The following is a 16,124-nucleotide window of genomic DNA, read 5'->3' as shown; positions in this document are numbered from 1 at the left end:
TTTTCTTCTTCCCTGGTCTTTTCTTTAATTGTATTTCTTTGGCTTTTATTTTCTCCATAATCTCCTGTCTCTTCTCCTCTCGTTTCTTTCGGGCTCTTCCGTTTAAGTCCATTAGTATGCCTCTAATTACTGCTTTGTATGCATCCCAAACCTTATTGGTTGGTACTTCTCAATTCATGTTGCGTTGTATGAAGAACTTAGTTTCCCTTCTCAACATCTCCATATTTTCTCCCTCCTGTAGCAAATCCTCATTTATTCCCCATCCTTTCCTCTTGTTTCTTTTCCCAAACTTCCACATAATTGGATTATGATCTGAGCCTACCGTAGGCATTATTTCAACATCCTTAGTCCAGAGTACTAAGTCCTTTGAGGCCCAGATCATATCAATACGTGATAGAGTGTCTTGCGGAGAAAAATGTATACTGTCTACTCGTGGGGTTCCGCGTTCTCCATACGTCTTCCAAAGTTTCCTGTTGCACTAATGCAAAAAAAGTCTTTGGTAAAAGTCCTCTTTTCTTTTGTGCAATTACTGATTTTTTGTCCTGTTCCAAGTTTGTAATTCCATTGAAGTCTCCTGCAAGAATTATCTGATCATATGAAAGTTCATCTAATTGCTTCCTTAAATCCTCAAAGAAGCTCTCTTTGGCACCGTTTGGTGCATAAATTCCAATAACCAACACTTTTTTTAAATTCCATGTACATTCCACTGCTATAAATCTGGCTTCCACATCTCTAATCATTAATTTTGGCTGTAGCTCCTCTTTAATATATAATACCACTCCCTTTTTTTTCTTTTTTGAGGCCGCTACAAAGTCAGTGCCCAACTTACTCACTTTAAGGTATTTTACATCCTGATTTCTGATATGGGTCTCTTGCAAACATACAATGTCACATTTTTGTTTTAATAGCCAGTGGAAAGTACTTTTTCTCTTTTTGGGTGAATTAAGTCCATTTACATTCCAAGATAAAACTTTACACTCCATATTCATAACCTTGTTGTTGGTAAGTCCTTTTCATTGTCCCTCATAAACTTTTCCATCTCAAATTCAGATCTGATGCGCTTTTTCATTCCTCCAAATTCAAAAGATATCCCTTCCGGTAATTCCCATCTATATCTTATTTTCATGTCCTTCAAATTCTGCACGAGCACTTTGTATTTTTTCCGATCAAGCAACACCGATCTGGGTAACTCCTTCATGATGATAATCGTCTTGCCATCGACTACCAATGGATCTTGAAACTGTTTACTCACTATCGTTTCTCTTATATTCCTTGTCGTAAATTGCACAATCACATCCATTGGTAATTTCCTCTGGGCCGCGAATCTGGAATTTATTCGGTACGCCACATCCAGGATAGCCACAACTTCCTCCTCCTCCTTTCCCAGGTATTCAGCTAACACTTCGGTCACCTGTTCTTGTGCTGTCTTTGCCTCTATTTCCGGCAAACCTCGAAACCTCAGCTGTTTCTCCATATATTTACTCTCCGCAACTGCCATTCTTCCCCTTATCACTCTCATATCCGTTCGTTGCGTCTCTGTAAGATTCTCCATCGCTTTTCCCACAACATTAAATTTCTGCTGCGCTGCCTGTAGGTCGATTTGTATTGTTTCCATTCCCTTCTTCACCTCTGCCAATTCATTTTTTACTGTCTCTTTAACATCTTTAACTTCTCTCACCAACTCCTGTTTTGTTTCCTTCAATTCCTTTAACATTTCAAGGAATTTTTTGTCCAAATTCTCAATAGCTGTTTGCCAGTCTTTCTTCGACATCGTGGGGCTTGATTTACCTTGCTCCCACGAGTCTGCACGTTTCCTTAGCTCCGTGGCGTCTAAATTAATGTCCCTTTGAAGTAATTTAAATGTCCCGGTTCTTAGAATAAACAAGAGACGTTTACAAAATCCAAAATGTCGGGCGTCTTTTCTCTATGGTTTTTCTATAGTCTTTTTATAATCCAAGATGTCCTACTTCCGCTCCTGTTGAAGTCAATGCACTTCCCTTTTCAAAAATGGCGATTCCCTTCTTCCTGTCCTCCGATAAGGACCTTCTCTCACAAGCACCTCTATCACTATTACGCACTTCCTGTTTGCCGACTCTCCACTGCAGCTCTCGCGATGATAGAAGTTTTCTCACAGCCTGCTATCGCTTTATAACCACAGGTATGGTAAACAATTGTCTATTTTCTTCAATAACTTCCTTTAACTTAGTCCTTTTTCTAGTCAAATTCTTGCCGGATCTTTTTCTCAATATAATCCATCTGTTGCAGTTTAAAAGTTCACTTTAAAGCTTCATTACTTTAAACAATCTGTCCCGGTTTGAGAGATAGTGATCTTTACCTTTTCAAACGTCTTTCTGGGTTGTAATCACTGCTTCGATTTCAAATTCTCTTCCAAAATTACTTTCCCCTGCTGAAGCTTGGGCATGAAGATCTTATGCCAGTCGCACTGGCCCCGGATCTGCCGCAGAGATTTATGCCGACCTGTCTTAGGGTGGGACCTCAAGGGACGAGAGAGAGTCCTTAACGCAGAACCCCCCCTCGCCCGAGATCAACGCGCCCTGATGTACTTGAGCGTTCTTTGCCTGTTCCCCGCCTGGGAGCAGGTGGCCGCGGGCTAGATTTGCCCCACCGGCCGCTGAAAACGGCAGCCCGGTCAGCTCCACAATTAGAGCTGCGTTAGACCTCCATGGATCCCAAGCTGGAAGTCCAGGATGGATAATGTTATTAGAGGTCTCCCCGATTTTCTTCCAGCAGGAAAAATTTATTGTACAACATGGAGGCTATGTCCAGCAGGCTAATTGGTCCATAATTTTGGAGGATCAATATGCAGCCTTTTTTAAATATTGGGGCTACAATTATTTGTTTCCACTCTGAGGGAAAAACTCCAGTTTGATTGATCTGGGTAAGCAACTTTACAAAGATGGGCACCCACCAGTCAGATCCATCTAGTCCAGCAAGCTGTTCACACAGTGGCCAACCAGTTCTCCTAAGGGGCCAAACAATCAGTAAAATAAAGCCTGAGAAAACCCAGTACCACTTCTGACATAGTGAAAATATTACAGCCCCTGTGATTATGTCTGGTACTGCCAATCTCAGGGGCATCAATGCATCTGTGCCACAATTCAGTGGTTTTTATGGCATATATGGGAACTCCTGTGCCCATAGAAGCTGTCTCCTTAATTTTCATGGAGGTATCATGACTACTCAGAACCAAGGTAAGCATCTAAGCAGCAAGAGTAAAAGTTGACAGGAATTACATCATGTGAGAGAGACTTCTGTGTTAACATTCAAGTCTGCTCCTTTCCCCCCTCCCAATCATAAACAAGATTTTGGTGCTCTTCTTGTGTGAGAACATTTCACATATTTGTAATCTCAAGTTGAGTCAGTAGAAAACAAGACATAGCGAAGTCTGAGAGGGAGTAGCATACAAGGTCAGAAACACTGGAAGCTGTTGCAGTTCGTTATATAAACTCCTGTGAAAGAAATAGTTATGGTATTGGTAAAATGGCATCGAGTTACAGTAGGATACATTGATTCAGAACAAAAAGGTCATTAAAATTGGCATGGATGGAGCTCAGACATGACAAGTACACAATAATAGGTTCCCAGCGTCCGGACAAAGTAGCAAATTCTGGCATTTGGAGACTCCAAGGTCGTCTCTAGCTAGGAGATACATAGTTCTGTGAGATAACAAGAGGGGCCCATCCTGGGTCTGGAAAAGTAACAATTATAGTATCGAAAGAACATGGCTAAGGAGAGAATACATCAGGTTAGCATTAAAGCATTGTAAATTCAATATACTGTGGCATCAGTGATATAACAAACAAACAATCATGGCATGGCTATACACAGACACGACAATCCACATATGAATCTTGGATGAGTTACAAATGAATAAAATTGCAAAGACAACAGAAATGGCACCCAAAGGCTCATGTGACTGGGTGCCATTTTGGGTAGTCTTGCCAACTCAATAGATGTTGAAATAGGCAGCTCCTGTTGTGCCATGTGATCTCATCACATAGAATGATGCTCTTGGCCAAGGATCATAGATAAGGTGGTACTCCCAGTTCTTAGGCAAGGGCACTATGCTCTACATAAAGACCCCCGTGGCACCTTGGGGTCTGGCCAGATTGCTTTGGCAATCCAAAATGGCACTGGAGTCTCACAAGTTGACCATGCAAGACTTGGAGCATAATTTTGGGTTGCAATAAGGTAGATCCTTCACAGGATGAAGGGCGGACCCCTCACAGGTCACTCTGTTGTTTTATGCTGCGTTTGTGTTTTGCTTCATACATGCTCAGGTAACAGAAGAGGCATTTATCCCCCCAAATATTCTGAATACAATTTATGTATGTTTTCTTCCTTTTCAGATTTTTCGACGCGCAGACAAGAATGGTGAGCAACCTGCATGATTTATAGTTCCTCTTTCTTATGATATGCATGAAATATGAATAAAATGTATACCTGCCTCATTTCAGAGGCTTGGGGTAGGCAACAATACACTTAGTAGAGAGTTAATGCTTCAGAAGCATCTGGCTAAAAACAAAATGGCAAATAACATTTCCCCAACTTTTGGAAATAATAAGAGTAATAAGTGAGATTTTACAGTTTCAAGTTAATAAGAACCCAGAACTCCTGCTACTGAACTTGGGAATGGAAGATATTCCAGCACAACATAGGACATTGCTTTTTTACATGACAGCAGCGGCTAGACTTTTGTATGCGCAAAAGTGGAAAGTACAAGAAGTGCCAACTATCGAGGACTGGATTCACAAATTGCTGTACATGGCGGAGATGGATAAACTGACAAGAAAACTAAGAGACCTTGATCCAGGACAGTTTAACACAGATTGGGAGAAGCTGAAACAATATTTGGTGAAAAAATGGGAGGTGGGAGGAGAACTGTGGCAGTTTGAAAATTATTGAAGAAAAACAAAAGAAGAGAGAAGTGACTATACCGGGGGGAGGAGAGTTAAAGAAGAATTACTAAGCAATTATTCTATTTGATTATTCTATACAGTATTAAGTAATAGTTATTATGTGATATATAAGAATAGAAATTAATTAACTAATTATGTTGCTGGCAGATAGGGATGTAATTGAGAATTAACAGAATTAAAATTCATGAATACAAGAAGGGGGGAATGAGAAGTAGCATATAGAATATAGGTTAAATTGATTGACTTATGCTGAAGGTATTTTTGGTTATAGCGACATTCAGAAATGTGCAGAACATGGGTCAAATTGATTGACTTATGTCGAACGTATATTGTGTTTATAGGTATATTTAGAAATGTGTAGAATATGAGTCAAATTGATTGACTTTATGTTATAAAGATAAGAGATATAAGAGGAAGTAAAGAGTAACATATAAGTTAAATTGGTTGACTTATAAATGTATTCATCACTTATGAGTACTCAAGTTATGTATAGGGAGGGATAAATTGTTTGTCCCATATTGATGACATTAGAATGAATAAGTTAGAGTACAGGATATTGAGAATATTACCAGTATTATTACTATTGAATAACATGCCAGGAATGTATTAGTTAGTTGATAAGTGAAGGGAAATTGATTTAGTACTGTGTTATAATAGACTAGCTTAGAAGAGTGTGAAAGTATATGTTTAATTGACAAAATAAGTTGAAATGAGTAGGGGAAGAATAGACAAAGGGTTGGAAAACTGTTGGAAGTCAACAAACGGGGGGGGGAAGGGAGGGGGTTAGAACTGGAATATTAAAGTAATCTGATTGTTATAAATGACAAAATATTTCTAATTCCAATAAAAATTTAATAATAAAAAAAAACATTTCCCCAACTTTTCTCTGCAACTGTGAGGACTAGAAATGTCCTCCTAAATGAAAGCCAAAGCTTTCAGGATTCCAAATTCCTCATCAGCCAGCAAATTTCGTACATCATGAGCTGTGTGGTACACCCACTCTGATCTGACCGACGGTGTAGCCCATGAATCATTTTTTAATCCCATATGACTCTGTCCTTTGCTGTCCATCACTATGACAATTTCTGTCTCTCATTTCCCATATTCTTAAGACTCCAGGCCCTTTCTTTGCCCCCATTGTGCAAACTCACATGTCATTCTTTCTTTCTGCTTTTGTCAGCTTCACCTGCATATGCTGACCCTTTGCTGCTATTTTGGCATCTGCTCTCGCCTTTATATCCCCTGTGGCTATTGTGTTCCTACTCCTGTCACTCTTCAGAAACTGATCTGCTTCTTTATGATGACATGTCGAGTTTTATGCACCCTTGGCTGATGCTAAAATCCAACTTTATTCCACATTTTGTGTACTTTGCAGTCTCCACAGTATCCTGCGATGCTGGTTATTTTTAATTCCCATTCTACAGATGCCAAAGCAAGGTTAATCCATATAGCCCCATTGTATCTATAGCTGGATTTTATCACAGCTTGACAGAGGAAGCAGTGACTTGAAGACAATGAATGATGACGTCCCTGCAAATGAACCACTAGCAGTTGATACAGACAACTGATGCCATTGTATTTATTTATTTATTTATTTATTTATTTATTTATTTATTTATTTATTTATTTTTAGTCTACTTTTAGCCCACCCTTCCCGTGAATGGGCTCAGGGCGGGTTACATCATATATAAAATACAATATAAGATTGCAATAAAATCAAGTAATAATACACAATAAAATGTACAGCTTGCAATCTCCAAGATGGCAGTCCTCATCATTAGCATCCCCATCTTGTTATTAGTGCATAGCGGGGAAGAAAGAGAAACAGAAGGAAGGGGCACCAAGAGACTGGTAGGGAGGCTCACCAGATAGCACAGAACAGCCTTAACCATATGCCTGGCAGAACATTTCTGTCTTACAGGCCCGCTGAAAAGATAGACGGTCGTGCCAGGCCCGAGTGTCCACAGACAGAGAGTTCCACCCGGTTCCATTGGTTCCTCTGAATGTTGTCAGAGGCCTCTGTGCCAATTCAGAACCAGAGCATCAACTTCACTACAGCACCTGCACCTCCATCTAAGGTGCCGTTCGGTTATGGTGGTCAGTAAATGCACACACACTCTCTCTCTGTTATCTGTTATCAGACCTTGCAAGAGGGGCAAACATCTACAAGAAACATTGATTCATTTTTATTTTTATTTAGGTTATTTGTAGTCTGCCTTTCTCACTGAGACTCAAGGCAGGTTGCACAGTGCTGAAGGATAATATGTGAGCCAAGAACTCCTGCTGTATACACTTTCAACATAGCTAAGGCTGCACAACAGAGATCCATGAGCTCTTGGCTCACATCCTAGGCTTTATCTTCTCTCAGTATAGAGCACTGGCATTAGACAGTGTGCAGCACATATTGACTCATGTTACTCTCTCCTTGCCATCTTTCCCTGTTTTTCAAATGCAGATGATGGGAAGCTGTCATTTGAAGAGTTTAAGAATTGCTGTGCTGACGGTATCCTGAGCTCTGAAGAACTGTGGGAGTTATTCAGCAGCATTGACAGGCATCAATCAGAGTAAGTGCTAGTCTGGTACAGACAAGGATAATTAAACTTTAATTTCTAACTCCCCCTCCCCCAATAATTTGAGAAACTAGAGCACAGACCTGTCGCAAAATAGGTGGGTGCCCTACATTCATTCAAGAGAAGTTAAAAAAAAAACCCAAACCCTGATTCCTGGAATTGTCAGATGTGGAATAGAATCAGACAGTAGGAAAAGATTTGAAGACCAGGGGGATGGAAGATGGTTGGAGGCCATCTACAGCTTGTTTAACAATTTCCACTAAAAGAAAGGTGGATAAAATGAAGCATGATTGACATGTAATTTTGGGAAAAAACTACTTTGTCAATGCAAGGGATATTGTAGTAAGATCAAAAGAGATCCAGGAGGCGTGAGAGTCAATGTAGCATCATGGCCAATAGTACAATTTATGTCTTCTTAGGAGTAAATTCCACTTTCAATGGGACTTGCTCCCTAGTAAGTGTGATTAGGGTTGTGTTAGAGGCTGAACTACAACTCGAGTTCAAATGTCACCTTTGCCAAGAAGTCTCTGGGTGACCAAACCACCTCGTCATCCTCAGTCACTCTTTTCTGCAATATGAGTATAATAATACTCATCTGACTGATGTAAAGATTGCAGCAAGATAACACATGTGACTTGATCATGCTTATTTTCTTTATTCTGTCTGTTGTACATAGGATTTCCATTCTAAGTAAGCTGTTTTATTCCTACTGTATTGCTGTACATTTTAAGTTTTAAGGCATACAATGACTAATGTGCATAGAAAATCCTGTTTTGCTGTCTGGAGCAAGATGACCTTCAATTGACCTCTAGGTTTATAGTTCTGTAATTTATAATGCACTAGAACTTTACTACAGCTTGCCTACAAGCCACATATAGCTGCATTGTGCCAATGGGGGCACAAAGAGCTGGAAGATGGAATTTGTTAGGCCTGGGAATTCAAGCTATTTTTAAAAATAGTTCAGATTCTGATCATAATTAAGATGGCGTGTTAACTTCACAGCAGTGTGCCTGCATTGCACAGATTAAAAAAATGTGCTTTGCTATTTTTGTGCAAGCACCAATTAAAATGGCATGACTTCTATACACAATATGCAAACAAGATTGTTTTCTTTTTGCTGTCAACACTGCCATCCTGCACCCACTGAAGTCAATGAGCTTAGAAGTACTTAACTCCACATAGGATGGCACTGTTAGTGATACGACTCAGTTTGATCCATCAGTGCGTAACTTGGGTTAAATCATGGAACTGAACAGTAAGGAAAGTTGTCCTGTTTGCTGTGAGGCTCGGATTGGCTCCTTGGCTTTTATTGAAAGGGAAAGCATCTAGACCAGAAAGCAGCTTTGCAAAGCAAAACGTCTTGGAAATCTAGGCAGCCAGTAAGCATTTTCTCATTACAGTATTTATTGCAGTATTTTGTATTGACCATCCTTGTACATGATAATCAAGAGATAAAATTACTTTGAGCAGCCAGGAGTTACAAAACAGTGAGCAGCACTGTCCCTGCCTTAGCTACTTTACAGCCTGGGGGTGGGTGGGTATTCAGCACTCAGCAGGACTCCCTCCCCACATGGTTCTTGTTTCCTTTCTGCTATCCCCTGCTGCTCTGTTTGCAGTAGTCAGCCACTTTGTTCCCCTCTAGGAGAGCTGGCTTTTCCTTTTCTCAGCCGCAGTGCTGCTTTTGCTATTGTTCTTGCCTCTTGAAAGGTGGATCTTCTTCCAGAGGCCTGAAAGCAGGTCCTTCTGATCTGCGCTTCAGAATTGTGTCATATTTTTCTGCTATGATGAAGATTCATATCTTTGATTGAATTTCACCCAGGTTGTCCTGGGTAAGAAAGAATATGTAACCTGCATGTAGGACCTTTGTATGCAATAGTGCTATGTGCATTGAGTTGGATGCCTATGTACATATTGTGCTCATGCTGGGAAGCCACAGCCAATCACAGCTTCCCAGTTTATGCCCAGACAGTGAAATGCCCATGTGTGTGACCGTTGCACGGATCAGTCTCCCTGTGGATTGAATGCCATTTTGTTGAAGGAAGCACTCCATGCAGTTGATCTGGTTAGACTATATAACCTGAATGACATGTCTTGTTCAAAGCCAGTGTGATGTAGTGATTAGAGTGCTGGACTAAGACCAGGGAGAGCCAGGTTCAAATCCCTACTTGCCATTAAACTTTTGGGGTTGACCTAGGCCAGATAAAATCTTACCTATGTCATAGGGTTGTAAGGATAAAAGGGAAAAGAAGGTCCTTGAAAGAAGGCCAGGATTAAAATATGAAAGAAATACACGTGCTCCATCAGTAGGGGAAGGTATCCTTGATACCTCCTCCTTGCTCTGTGGGCAAGGCTCACGCAAATGAATTTTGCGAGGCTTCCTCCCTCATGCAGACATGAATCCCAGTCCCTGCCCTGCTCACTCCATAGCTGGACAAGCGTTTCCAGCTTCCTTGCTTAAAACAGAATAAAAGAAAGAAAAGGAAGAGAAAGAGCAAGAAAACAAAACAAAAGAATGCCCCAAAGCAGATAATTGGCCACCATTCCTTCTACCTCCCACCTGACTGGAACATCAGTGAGGATGAAGAGAGGGAAGCTGTCTTGCCTTCAGTGAGAGCAACTGGCCTCACCAGGAGCAGAGCGGTTGCTGGAGCCCAGCTTTACTGCTCATCCCGTTTCAGAGCCGTCTCAGGCCTCTGCAGCAGCAGCCAGCTCGTCGCAGCCTCTGCCCTCTCCCAACCAAGGCTTTAGTGGGGATGGAGATTGTGCAGTCCACCTTTTCCCATGCTGAGGCTTCAGTGGCAGACAGACCCAATGACAAAGCCACCCCCAATACTACTCTGCAGGCATCAGCATGTATCAATGCCTCCCAGGTCTCTCTCTTGCACCCCAGTCCCACTGCTACAGGAGTGGATCAAGGAGGCAGTGGCTCAACCATTTTTCTGAGGCAGAGGACCCCCCCTACATCTCCTCTCCAATTAGGTTAGCCAGGCATGGTCTGGCAACCAGTGCGAGTCCAGGGAGGGTGAAACATTGGAGTGTGTGTGCCATCAGTGACATCATGACATCACTTCTGGAGAAAATAATAAGAGTTTCCAGCAATTCCTAGAGAAGACTGACATCACTTTTATGTTTTCCCCAGAAATGTAATTAGGCTATTGACCTGACAATTATTTTTTTGGTTTATTTTTCTCCTATCGCTGCTCTGAAAGGGTTGACGCTGACAATCCTACCTCCAATTACTCTAGCTGCGGCTTCTCTTTACCCAGACGTCTGATCATCCTAACCTACATAGATCTCAAGGAGGCTTACCTGCACATCCCCATACATTTCTTGTCCAGACAATTCCTCAAGTTTACATACAACTGTCACTACTTCCAATACAAAGCCCTCCTACTCTTCTGCCTGAGTTTGAAAAAAGCTAATGGTCACCCTGGTGGATCACCTCAGGACCTGGTGGGTTGATGTCGACTACCACCTCCTAATCAGATTTCCATCCAGCTTTCAGAGCCTTCAGGATGTTCAAAAGATCCTGCTTGTACCTGGGGACAATCATCAACACTGCTTCTACCCTCGTTTTGCTATCAAAGGAATGCCTCCTTAGACTCTGGGAGACAATCACCCCTCTCCTTCAAGCAGCTTTGGCAGATCTGATGTTCTAGGACTCATGATATCATGCATGAACACTGTAATATGTACCCTTCTCCACTTTCATCCACTGCAATGGCTCCTACTACCTAACAACAAAAACAACTGCACTTATATAGTGCTTCTCTAGACAGATTAGTGCCCCACTCAGAGCAGTGAACAAAGTCAGTGTTATTATTATTATTATTCCCACAATACCACTGGGGAACTGGGGCTGAGAGGAGTGGCTTACCCAAGGCCACCTAGTTTGCTCATGGCAGTACTGGGATTAGAATCAGGAGAGTGCTGATTCACAGTCCAGCCACTTAACTACTATGCTACGGCATGCATCACTATCAGAAAGGAATACTGGCCCCTCTCAATGTGTGTCAGTCCTACAGTTGGTGGCTCAGGGACAATAAATGGGCATTCCCTTTCCAGAAGCTGCCCAGGGTGGAGATTGCCACAGATGCCAGTCTCCTTGGCTGGGAAGCCTGCTGATTCCTTCCATGTTTCTGTGTTTCAAGCACACAGCTATCTTCAGGCATGGAGACTCTCTGTTTCTTTCCTCCCTAGTAGTATGGGAAAGAAGGTATCTAGTCTTTGTGGCCTACAAGATCCAGCATCTACCAGCACTTTCTGGGGTCACTGCTCATTCCACCAAGGTGGCAGCTACTTCATCAGCCCTTTCCACCAACATACCTACAGAAGAAATCTATAGGGCAGCTGGATGGCAGAAGAGTTCTCCAACTGGTAGTTTCCTCATTGATTCCTCCCTGTCTTGGCTGTCTCCCCCGGGGTCCTTCAGCTTTTCAATATCTGAGTATTAACGATACCTTCCTTCACCAATGGAGAATGAAACATTGGACTTACCATGAGAATTTCTTCTCATCAGTGGAATGGAAGCTATTCTTCCATGCCCTTCTTGGGGGAAGAGGAATTAGCTGGGACAACACCTTTATTCCTACTGGGGCAGAGACCTTTTCTCACATATTCTAGTCATTAGCAGTTTCTACATAGAAGGGGACCTGTCATCCTTGGAAGCTTCTGTATTACAAAGTGCAAACAATGCAATAAATACAAACATGGATACAGAATATATTGTATGAATTTTTAGAAGTGCAAAAATACAGAGTCCAAACATATATCACAATATTTTGTTGTCCGGAAACATCAGAAAGGTTTTTATAAAGTGCCAGTTGCCAGTTGTCAGTACATCAAAGGGAGCCGGTAGGTAGGGAGTTGTGCACAGTACTTATATATTCTCACAGTCCAAAATCATGAATGTAATTAGACGAACGCCGACGGGAGTTTGTTGGCAAATGTCATTAACCCGTTTCGTGAGTACCACGACTCACTTCCTCCTGGGCTTAAAACAATTCGGACTGGTCATACTGTAAAAAGAAATTAGTTATAAACATCTAACATTAACTACAATAACATGAAGTAAAAAGTAACAAGGCAAAATCACTTACAGTATGTTACAAGCACAAGGCATACTCTCCTACCACTCCACACTTTCCTCGGACATGTGATGAGTAAAGTGGACCACAGGTTGAAATAATCAAAGAGAGGAGGGGCTAATCATAACCAGGAGGAGGATTTTTGCAGAACTCTCAAAAACTTACAGAAACTTGCATTACATCCATCTCAAGATGGGAAAACTATAGAAAACAAGAAAAGTTGATTTCTGAGTTCAAACCATGAGGTGACAGCGAATTTAACCGGAAAATCCATTTGGATTCTAATTGGAGCAGTAGTTTTACCATATCTGTAGTGAAGGGGCGATCAAGTTGCTCAATTACAGAAACCTTAAATTCATTATATGAATGTTTCTGTAAATGAAAATGGTTAACAAGGGGAGCCTCCCAAATTAGATTCCTGATCCTAGATTGATGTTCTTGGATCCTTGTCCTTAAAGGACGAGTCGTGCTCCCTATGTATAGTAAGGGACATGGACACTGAATAACATATATCACGTTTATAGACTTGCAATTAGAATATCCTCGGGAAAGATGATCAGGTAGTATTTGCTGTATCTTAACCATAAGGTTACACACACTACATGAGCCGCATATAAAGTGGCCCTTCGGCAAAGTGCCGCCGGGTGGATTATCAGAGAACTCTGATCTCATAACTATGTCCCCAATGGACCGTGTGCGTCTGTAGCCTACCGCTAGCCCTGCTTCACAGCCACGGACACCACTAATAATGTGCCAGTGTTGCCTAATAATTGATGTTATATGTGGGGCCAAAGTGGTGTATTCAAGACCCCATTTAATTCTATCATCCATCCTGGTTAGCCTAGGTGTTAGTAGATCGGCCCGATCAGTGTTATCGGCACGTTGTATAGCCTGTTCAATAGTCTGCTGAGGGTATCCCCTCGCTCTAAAGTTTTCTTTCAATTTACGGCCACTAGATACATAGAAACAGGGATTGGTAGAATTCCGCTTCAATCGTAAGAATTGGCCCAGGGGGATGTTATTCCTTAGACTCCTTGGATGGAAGGATTGATAATGCAAATATGAGCACCGGTCCGTCTGCTTCCTGAAGGGGCGTACTGCCAGTCTGTTGTCTTTTTCCCGATAAATGGTAACATCTAAGTAATGTAAGCTATTGGTGCTGCCGGTCCATGTGAATTTAATGTCAGGGTGGAGGGAATTAAACCATCTCCCCAATTCTTCAGCAACGTCTCTTTTCAGTAGGACAATGATGTCATCTATGTACCGCCTGTACAAAAGAATTAAATCTTTAAAGGGGTTTTTTTTATCGTCAAACACCCATTTACTCTCTAGAGCGGACATAAAAATATTCGCGATACTAGGCGCTGCCGCACATCCCATAGCCACCCCCTTCTGCTGGAGATAATACTGCTCATTAAATTTAAAATAATTCTTCTCCAGAATAATATCCAGGATGTTCAGAAGGAAAGGGGTGGAGGGCTGTTGCGCCTCGCGTAGTAAAAGGGCGTCTTGCACTACCACTCTCGCCTCCTCGTGAGGAATGGAGGTATACAGTGATCTCACATCTAAGGACATGAGATATATAGAGGGCGGAACATCCATGGGCTCCAAAAGTGAAATTAAGGTAGTAGTATCCTTTAAATAGGCTGGCGTATTGACTACTAGTGGCTGTAGAAAATAGTCCAGGAAACGTGAAAGGGGTTCCAAGATAGAATTAGAGCCGGAGATGATCGGCCGGCCGAGGGGAGGGTGTCCCGGTTTGTGAATTTTCGGGAGTGTATAGAACACAGGTATTCTTGGACAGGGGTTAATTAACGCGTCCCTAGTCTTCTTATCTATCTCGTTATCTCCCAACCCCTCGTCCAAAACAACTTTAATGATGCGTTGGATATGGACTGTAGGGTTATAAGATATTCGTTTATATTCCATCTCATTCCCCAACTGTCTATTGCATTCCTGTAGGTAATCCAAAGTATCCTGGACAACTATGCCTCCACCTTTATCTGCCCTTTTGATAACAATCTCTCTATCGTTTTTGAGATTCTGCAAAGCCTCCCATTCCTGTTTAGAAAGATTATACCTTTTATATTGGCGTGCAGCCTCCAGTTTGGTCACATCACGTAGTACAACTTTTTCAAAACTCTCTATCATGGGATCAGACACTGTAGGACAGAAGGATGACTTATAAATAATTCCAGAAGGGGGAGGAGGATTCCCCGGCCCGAACAGGTTCCTGAGTTTAATCAAACGTACAAGCTTAAAAAGATCAATCCTAGTTTGAAACGCATTGTAGCTAGGGGTTGGAACAAAGCCCATACCTCTGTTCAAAGCAGATAATTCAACGCCAGTTAGAGTCCGTGATGAAAGGTTGAATACTATGTTTTCTTGTATGGGCGTCTCTGCCGGAAAGAGCCCCTGCCTAAAAAAGTCCTAGAGGGAATGTTACGCGATCTAAGACTGCGTGTACTGGAGCCCTCGTCTCCGGACGTATCTGTTTCTGAAGCAATTTGGGAAGCAATTTTGTCTAATAATTCATCCCTTTTGGGGACTGATTCCTGCATTCCTTTGGAGGATTGGTCAGCGTTAGAACAGTTACAATTAAAGAGATGCCGCCTCCAACTCAATGCGGCTTCTTTAACTGATTATTCACTTCACAAGTTCATACCGCGTGGTCTGCGTATTCACAAACCACCTGGGATGTTTAAAGAGGACGAAGAGTTTAAATCTAGATGGGCAGCCATATTAAATAAATGTGCTTTTGACCTGATGCTTCTCTTGATCAAAACCTCGAATGCTCAGGCTGAGGTTTTGACTATAGATATCGATAAGGCTGAAACAGAACTTAAATCTAAAGTTTCTCAGGCGGAATTCGATCTGCGTAATCAGGACATTGAACGCCGTATTAATGAAAGCAAAGAGAAGCTTAAAGAGCTTAAGGTCAGGAAATTCGAACGTGACAGGAGAGACTATACATCTGGTAGAATTTACCAGTGGAAGGAGGATGGGTATCAGAGGCCACGTAAAAGAGTCTCTTGGGCCACAAACATTGCTTCGAACCCTGAGTTAGAGACTACGGAGCCCTCAGAAACAGATACGTCCGGAGACGAGGGCTCCAGTACACGCAGTCTTAGATCGCGTAACATTCCCTCTAGGACTTTTTTAGGCAGGGGCTCTTTCCGGCAGAGACGCCCATACAAGAAAACATAGTATTCAACCTTTCATCACGGACTCTAACTGGCGTTGAATTATCTGCTTTGAACAGAGGTATGGGCTTTGTTCCAACCCCTAGCTACAATGCGTTTCAAACTAGGATTGATCTTTTTAAGCTTGTACGTTTGATTAAACTCAGGAACCTGTTCGGGCCGGGGAATCCTCCTCCCCCTTCTGGAATTATTTATAAGTCATCCTTCTGTCCTACAGTGTCTGATCCCATGATAGAGAGTTTTGAAAAAGTTGTACTACGTGATGTGACCAAACTGGAGGCTGCACGCCAATATAAAAGGTATAATCTTTCTAAACAGGAATGG

General features: G+C 41.9%; 1 protein-coding gene across 1 annotated transcript in view; it reads left to right on the top strand.

The window, feature by feature from the left end:
* Positions 1–16,124, top strand: part of NECAB3 (N-terminal EF-hand calcium binding protein 3) — a 123,833-nt gene that overhangs the window by 51,485 nt on the left and 56,224 nt on the right. Inside the window, exons 2-3 of the mRNA XM_054981144.1 lie at positions 4,371–4,395; positions 7,396–7,504. Of these exons, the coding sequence (XP_054837119.1) occupies positions 4,371–4,395; positions 7,396–7,504 (134 nt within the window). The remainder of the gene's footprint in view (positions 1–4,370; positions 4,396–7,395; positions 7,505–16,124) is intronic.

This window comes from Eublepharis macularius, chromosome 5 (genome assembly GCF_028583425.1).
Source record: "Eublepharis macularius isolate TG4126 chromosome 5, MPM_Emac_v1.0, whole genome shotgun sequence".
Lineage (NCBI taxonomy): Eukaryota > Metazoa > Chordata > Lepidosauria > Squamata > Eublepharidae > Eublepharis > Eublepharis macularius.
Note: the sequence above shows the minus strand (reverse complement) of the source record. Positions and strands in the feature narration are given on the sequence as shown.